Raw genomic sequence first — 7,848 nt, forward strand, 5'->3', positions numbered from 1 at the left:
TTCATTAAAAGATAGATAAATAAACATAATATTGATATTGATGATATTGATATTGATATTGGTCTTGACGCATTTCTTGCTCTCTCGTTGCACCTGTTGTGGGCCCCGCTGTAGTAGCAAGTAGACTTGTCAAGTGTTTGAATAGAACACTGGGCATTTCTGCTTGCAGCTCCATCTTCTGTACGACATCTAATGTCTTTATCTTGGAGACTGGGGGATCACTCTCTTAACCCTACCAGTGCGCCCTGAGGTCATTTTGTACCCCTGGGGTTGTATTCTTCAAATAGAATACTTCTAGTACGAAGATCTCTTTGAAATTTTCAATATTTCTAAAAAAAAAAAAAATCATTTTGATAGACTACTACGCAAAGCGTACGGATCAGATTTACGAGTAAATTTCCAGTTTGGAAAGTGGTGGCGCAGAGTTCCCCACCTCGTATGGATACGATAGTAAAACACGACGTACGGATAGGGTTAAAGAAGAGCAGGTCCTCATCTTCCTCCCGTGGGGAAGCGGTCGGTCACAACGAGAGAGCAGGCGGAGGAAATGTTCTGGCTGCCATTCATGGAGGTTAAAGGTCCTTGCTGCTATTAAACTCTCCCAAAGAAGCTTAAAACAAACTGTAACCTCCTTGAACTCACCACACGCACGAACGACAACTATCACTACCGCATGAACACGAATAGTTGGTGGGAATACAGAAAGGGCTCAGAAAAGAAATAGATTCTTTCGTGCGTGTCACACACTACGATACCACACACACGAACGTGGATGTTAAGTGCGTACGAGCCGTTAGGTGGGCAAACGGCTTTAAGGCAGGGGGGTTGGGAGGGGTGGTTATTGGCTAGTGGCTGTGAGTTTGAATTTAGTAATAAAAAAACACAAAGAAGCAAAAGAAACAGAGAGAACAAAAGAACAGGCCATAAACTCTTGATCCTGACTGTGTAATGCAGCAGTATCACTTCGCTGTGCCGCGCGTCGCAGTTCATACAATGTAGCATAGGAGCTGTCTCCTAGGTCCAAAATCGGTAACTACAGGGGAAAAAAACTGGTAGATTTCGGAAGCCCTGGGCATACTCACACACCCACTCCCACATCCACTCCCACACACCCACTCCCACATCCACTCTCACACCCACTCCCACATCCACTCTCACACACCCACTCCCACATTCACTCTCATACACAAACCCTCACATAATATCAGAGAGAAAAAATACCCTGCCCCTCCTAAAACTCACAAACACAAAACTGACAATCACCCCCCACACACACACACACACAGAGATACACACATCATACATGTACTTTCAAATAGAATTACCGTGTCCCAGTCCATTACCAATTAACTCTTTTAACTCATAGGGGACGCGTATTCCAGTCATTCGACAGCGATCGAAGACGCGCTGTTTTGAAACATACCTTCTTTATCAGTGCACATATTTCCAATCTGTTTTCTTCCTTTGAAACGTAAAACAGGTCAGCAACAAATTCATACAATGACAAAATTATGTAAATTCGTGTTTCTGATATGTGTATTATGGTTCAAGATGTGTCTTTGGTCTGCAGTCGGACGTAAGTGTTAGAGCGGAAGAGCTGTCTCAGTAAAATTTTCAGTCCAACCAACACGAAGATGAGTATCGAAGCTATAGTAACAATTAATATTGTAACAAAATTGGGGGCCGGTAGATGTCTGAGATCAGGGTCCATCACCGCGCCGTCTCCAAATTCCCAGCTGATTTTTCCCTCTGGTTTCCTTTCCAGTTCCTCCGGTTCGGTATCTGCAACTTTCTTATGGTTGCGTGTTAGCTCTTCCACTTTCTCAGCCTCCAGCCACCTGTTAATTAATGAATGCACGAATAAATGTGAGGCATCGTGGTGAAATCAGGCGCTCGTCAATATAACGAAATCTAAGAAATCAACACTTTTCCACTCTCTCGGTAATTTTCCCCCCCAATTTATTCTTTCTTTTTAAAATTTTATCCAACACCGTTTATGTCGTATCTAATAACTCGTAATTTCAGTGTGGATTTTACTGGTCAACGTTTCTGAAAAGCACAAAAAAGTAAATGTTCAGTTTCTGATCGCTAAGAACACTTTGAGTTCAGCGTAAAAGTCACAGAACTTTGCCGGCCATATTCTCGCTAAATCTAACCCTGGAGTCCTCCTTAACTCGCAAGTTTGGTTCCGCCGGCTTAAACTTAACGCCATGGCCATGTCGCTGGGCAAGGAAAGGGAGTTGGGGTGCAATTTGGGGTTAGATGTTACCCTAGGCCGTCTCATGTTACCCCATCATGTGAGCCCCGAGCGATGCAGACGGTCAGGGTAGTGTGGGTGTGAAATCTCACAACTGCCCGGGAGAGTGCTCGAGAAGCGAGCCACTCCGGAAACTTCCCTGGGTAGAGGTGTGAGAGGTATGAAATTAGATTGACCAATGTCTGCCGCCCTCATCGTACGGCCAGCCGAGAAAAGAGTTCCTCAAATCGTTGTTACATGATGGCAGTGAGGGGTGGCATTGGTTGACTGTGTTTGTTACACCGGTGGGTGGGGCAAAGGTGGAAGCAAAGGCGATGTTCAAACGTTTCTGTTTTAAATAGGTCAAACAGTGGTCCTATAAAAGGAAAGCGCTTGAGGTAATTGGATAAGTAAGACTGACGCATGTCATTATCAGACAGGATAGCAGCTGAGAGGTGTGAAGTTTTGACCACTGCTTGCCGATCGGAGAAGCGATCCTTGATCCCACAGGCTGGGCATTTGAACCCCCCCCCCCTTCCCACGCTTTCTATCTCCCCTAAATTTCCCTGTCTTTTTAGTAAAAGTTTTACGGCACTTGCAACACAATAAGGTCATATAAATGCCGAAGATTAGAGGTGTTACAAGAGAGTAACAAACACAAAAAAGAAGGAGGAGAGATAAGGAGGATAGATGTTTGATAGCAAAGAAGAAGCTAATCACACCAGAGCACCCGCCAACCACCCACAATTTCCAAGTCTAAGACGGAATTCTTTTTCTGGCTCCCCTGCGATTCCGTCTTACAAAGGTGCAACTGTATCTCCCCTTAAGCGAACGAGGCCTCTCTTTACAGCCGCTCTGATTAAGCCTGCTACAGCTATGAGGGTAACTGTAACAACCACAACAAAATAATACACAGCTGGCTTGTATTCTTGGCCCGGTTCTACGTCCTCCCCAAACTCCCTGCTGATTCTTTTCCCTGGTTCCCTTTCACTTTTAGAGTCCTTCACTTTGGTGAAAGCAACTTCCTTTTCCTTTCTTGATAGCTGTACACGAACAACCTTTAAGATGATACCAATAACTCCATTTACCCAAAAATTGACGAGTGCCTGATTCCACCGCCTCATGACACATAATATGTCATTTCTTGTTACTTACGAGCACTTGGCGTTGCCATTTGTCTTGTTGTAGCCTCCCAGACAGCACATGATAGCGCCATTAGCTCGACATGCCGAGCCTCGCCGACGAACCTGTCCTTCCGGGCACTTCTCAGGACAAGGACGACACTGAAACATCAGACAAAAAATACATTAGTGCTTTTATTTGCATTCTTTTTACTTGTCTCTTTCATTTCTAGAACTAAATTTGTTAGCTAAATATCAATTATTTCGTTCCTTCTGCATTAGAACTGAACACTCAAGTAAAAACGTTCACTTCTCCACAACAAAACCATTCAAAGGCACACCTCACAGGGCGGGCACGTTTGCCTCCCACAGGTTCGCGGTCAAAGAGGCACTTAAAATCGTGGTATGACAAACCATGAACCAATCACAATTCACTTGAGCACTCTCCTGGATTGCTCCGGGGCTAACATAATTGGTCACTTTTAAGCACAAGGGGGCTATCCCGGTAAAGGCTGTTTTGAGAAAACCGAAGGTAAAGTTTTTGCCACTTGTTCAGTTTCTTTAAAAGACAACGAGAGTTTTCTCTATAACACATTCACACAAATGAAACCAAACTTCTCTTATAGGTAGGGCAATGCCCACTTTTGGGGTAGGTCAAGATTTCTGGAATCACTCGAAATCTGGGTTAGCCCACTTGTCCTTAAAAGCGACCAATTTTGGAATAGAATAGAGTACAGTCTATTGCGTATATTTTTAGTCTCCCGAACTGTGGGCTATGTTTCGGCACTATTCGACAGGAGGACAATTGAGATGTGTCGTCTTATTAATATTAATTTACCGCCAAACTCGGTAGGAGAGCCGTCATAGCTTGGGTTATCCCGAAGAGCGATTTATATGTCAGATTACCACTGTTGAAAATCCTATTATGTTTAGATAAAGCGCGTGGACTTTGGCATGGCATAGTAGATGTTTCACGGCGCTATAGACACAGAAATGATAGTTACGGCGCCATCGAGGACCTTGTTTTGATAATAATATTTGGTTAGTGCTTGTTTCTGGCTTCTTTTATTTTATTATTGTGGGTGGTTTACCTAATATAATATTTTTTTAAAAAATTGGGCAGCACTGCACGACCATGCTTTCTGGACGAACCGCGCCTGATGCTTCTCCTTGGCCCCTTCTTACTGCTGTCTTTCAGCCACAACCCTGATCTTGTGGTAGGTAAGAATACACCCAGCCTTCTCGGATAAAGACAAAAGAAATGTTGTAGGTCCTGTGTGCAAATTGCTCACGTTAAAGATCCCTTGGTGCTCCAAAATCGATAAGAGTAGGCTTCGGCCGCCACCTTAGCAAAATTCAAAATTTACGACTAACTGAAAATGTATAATATGTTCCGTGCACTCATATGACCTTATGCAGTTCCGAGCGCCGTAAAACACTTTCCCCAAAAAAGCAACAAAAAACACAAAACACAAAAAGCACGACCTTAGGGTTGCGAGTCGGACTGTATTACCTCCCCTCCGTCGTTGTACGTGTCCTCAGGGCAGGGGGGGTCCGAGAAGACCCTGGTAGAGCTGTCCAGGCAGTCCCTGTTCAGGTGCCACTCTTCCTCCTGGTATTGGTGTGCTGGGCACTTCCTGGGGAGTTGGTCACAATTGGGGTCAGTAAAGGGAGCAAAGTGGAATATTGTAATTGTGTTATTGTTGTTGTTGTTATTGTTGTTGTTGTTATTGTTGTTGTTATTGTTGTTGTTATTGTTGTTGTTATTGTTGTTGTTATTGTTGTTGTTATTGTTGTTATTATTGTTGTTGTTCGTCGCTCGCAACGGCATAAGGTCATATGAGCGCGCGGGAAACGTTAGGCAGTTTCAGTTTGGTAGAAATTAATTTTGAATTTTGTTCGGGTGGCGGCCGAAGCCTACTCTCATCGATTTTAAACCATCAAGAGATCTTTAACTTGCGCAACCTGCATACGGGACCAGGACCTCCGAGATTTTTCGCCCTTATCCGAGAAAGCTAGGTGTTAGATCTTGCCAACCCTAAAATCAAGGGTATGGCTGAAAAACAGCAGTAAGAAGGAGCGAACGAGTAGCAGTAGAGAGGCTGCAGAAAGAGTCATGGGGCCCAAAGGAGGGTTCAGAGTGGGGGTGTGGGCAGAAAGTGGACACGAAAGCAGGCGACAGAACATGATGAGAGAGCAGGCAAGGAGGTGAAAGGAGAAAATTGTAGTTTGATGTGCCCCGCGCTGACATATGACCTTATGCAGTTGCCAGCGCCGTAGTAAAACACTTGCAAAAACAACAACAACAACAACAACAAACAACAACAACAAAGAAACAAAACAAAAAACATACAAAAAACCCAACCCAAAAACAAAACAAAACAAAACAAAACAAATCAAAATCATTCTCAGAAAACTTTTCTGGTTACTGAAAAGGAATTCAAAGCCTTAATAAACTCGTGCTAAAAGGGGAAGTCGACGTTTCGCCGCTATTACGTCACAGCATGTACCTGTGGAAAATAAGAACAATCGTTTCGCCGTAGATTGAATTCGATTATAACTAGATTCAATTTAGTACGTTGTGAGTACACTGTAGTAGCAGTAGCAGTAGCAGTAGCAGCAGCAGTAGCAGTAGCAGTAGCAGTAGGAGTAGTGGAAGTAGGATTTTGAGTAGGATGGGTTTATATAATTACAGACTTCAACAAAAGTTAAGGACCACTTGCAAACACTCTGAGTGGTCTTATCGGGTCGACCTGCACGAGGGCGTTCTTGGGCTGATCCAGTGACTTGATGGCGCTGCCTCAGGTGGACAATGACAGAGTGCGACACTGCAAGCCTTCTGGCAACTTCTCGGGCTCCAACTCCATCCTGCAGCCACGCCATAGCTCTCGCACATTCAAAGTCTCTCAGCTTTCATTATGGTGGCATGTTGATGTGATACTGGATTTTGTGCAAACGGCGTCTTGCACACAAGTCGATAAAAAACGGCAAATTTGACTAAAATTCCCCGAGGATTTCCGTGCTGTACGTGGTGGTTTTGCCCCTTTGGGAAGCTTTGCAGTACGCATTGGTAACCTATTAACACTTCCAGAGTAAAAATTTTAAAAACATTCCTTGCTGTCTTTTTTCGGATTAAAAAAAGAATCAGAGCTGTCTGTCAAGGTGGTCCTTAGCTTATGTTGAAGTCTGTAGGATTGCACTGGGAAAGGCTAGTTAAAACAGAGGACGTAGCTCTGAAAATCAAAGATACAGTCTCCACAGAGGCTGACAGGGTGCAGTCCCCTTTCTTTTATCCTCCTATGCAAAAATCTTGATTCTGGCAAAAATGGACGTTATTGAAAAGACCCCTTCCATTTTATGACGGAGATAAAGGGCGATAAGAAGAGGATAACTCACTCGCAATGTGAGCGTGGCTCACTGCTCCTCTCACAGCGTGCCACGAGGTATGTGTTTCCGTGGCACTTGAGGCATACGACGTTGGTGTCTATTCTGGAGAAAAAAAACCCAACGAAACAAACAATAAAATACTGTCGAGGGTGAAAATGAAAAAGCTACTTAAAATTGGGAGTAAAATACACTAATTAGTAAGTAACACAGGCCGCTCTAAAAATCACAAGAATTAAAAAAAAACAACCAAAACCAATAAATAAACAAATAAATCAAGAAAGAAAGAAAGAAAGAAAGAAAGAAAGAAGTAAATAAATGAATGAATCAATGAATTAATGAATGCATGAATGAATGAATATATAAACGAATTGATGATAAAATAAATAGATAAATAAAATATGAATTATAAGGAGGAAAAAAGAAAACGCCCCCTCCCCCCACCCCCACCATTTTACACGCAAAAGACCAGGCTACGGCAGTGAGCATCTTTCTCCTATATCTCCTAAGACTTTCCGCTGGACCGCTGTATCTCTCTCTTCCCGGGCTGTTGACAAGCAGGGTCTAAGCCCGCTTCCTAAATGATCTCAGTTGTGCCATTGTGGGTGTAAAAACACACCTGCATTGAATACAGTATGTCAGTTAGTGGTTATTCAATGTTTAAGGCCATTGGCCCACATCACTTTATGTGGCGTCGGTAGCCTAGTGGTTAGGCTACCGGACTCGTAATCGTGAGGTTGCGGGTTCGAGGTTTCGAGCCTCAGCTCGGTCCGACGTTGTGTCCTTGGGAAAGGCACTTTACACGAACTTCCCACTTGGCCCGGTCCTATCGGAGACGGACGTTAAACTTGGAGGTCCCGCCGCTTACATAATCTAATAGTGTTAATAGAGGCGTTAAACCCATACCATTTCACCACATCACTTTAACACACTTTTCACTACATTGAATACAATGAATAAGTCAGTGTTATTCAATAATTAAGGCCATCGGCCCACATCACATCACGTTAACACACATTTTACTACATTGAATTGAATAGGTATTATCAGTAAAACTCTGTGGTATAATGTGTAACAACCTTTGTTATTGTTATTATTATTATTGAT

The 7,848-nt window shown here is 43.3% G+C and overlaps 1 protein-coding gene across 1 annotated transcript in view; it reads right to left on the reverse strand.

Annotated features, from left to right (window-relative positions):
* Window positions 1–878: 878 nt before the first annotated feature.
* LOC101861806 overlaps window positions 879–7,848 on the reverse strand; it is a gene marked incomplete at its 5' end in the record, with an annotated part of 7,548 nt that continues 578 nt past the window's right edge. The window contains 4 exon segments of the mRNA XM_013081473.2: window positions 879–1,838; window positions 3,392–3,519; window positions 4,871–4,994; window positions 6,754–6,846. Coding sequence (XP_012936927.1) covers window positions 1,547–1,838; window positions 3,392–3,519; window positions 4,871–4,994; window positions 6,754–6,846 — 637 coding nt within the window. The 3' untranslated portion in view covers window positions 879–1,546.

The sequence above is a fragment of the Aplysia californica genome, unplaced genomic scaffold (assembly GCF_000002075.1).
Source record: "Aplysia californica isolate F4 #8 unplaced genomic scaffold, AplCal3.0 scaffold00132, whole genome shotgun sequence".
Classification (NCBI taxonomy): Eukaryota; Metazoa; Mollusca; class Gastropoda; order Aplysiida; family Aplysiidae; genus Aplysia; species Aplysia californica.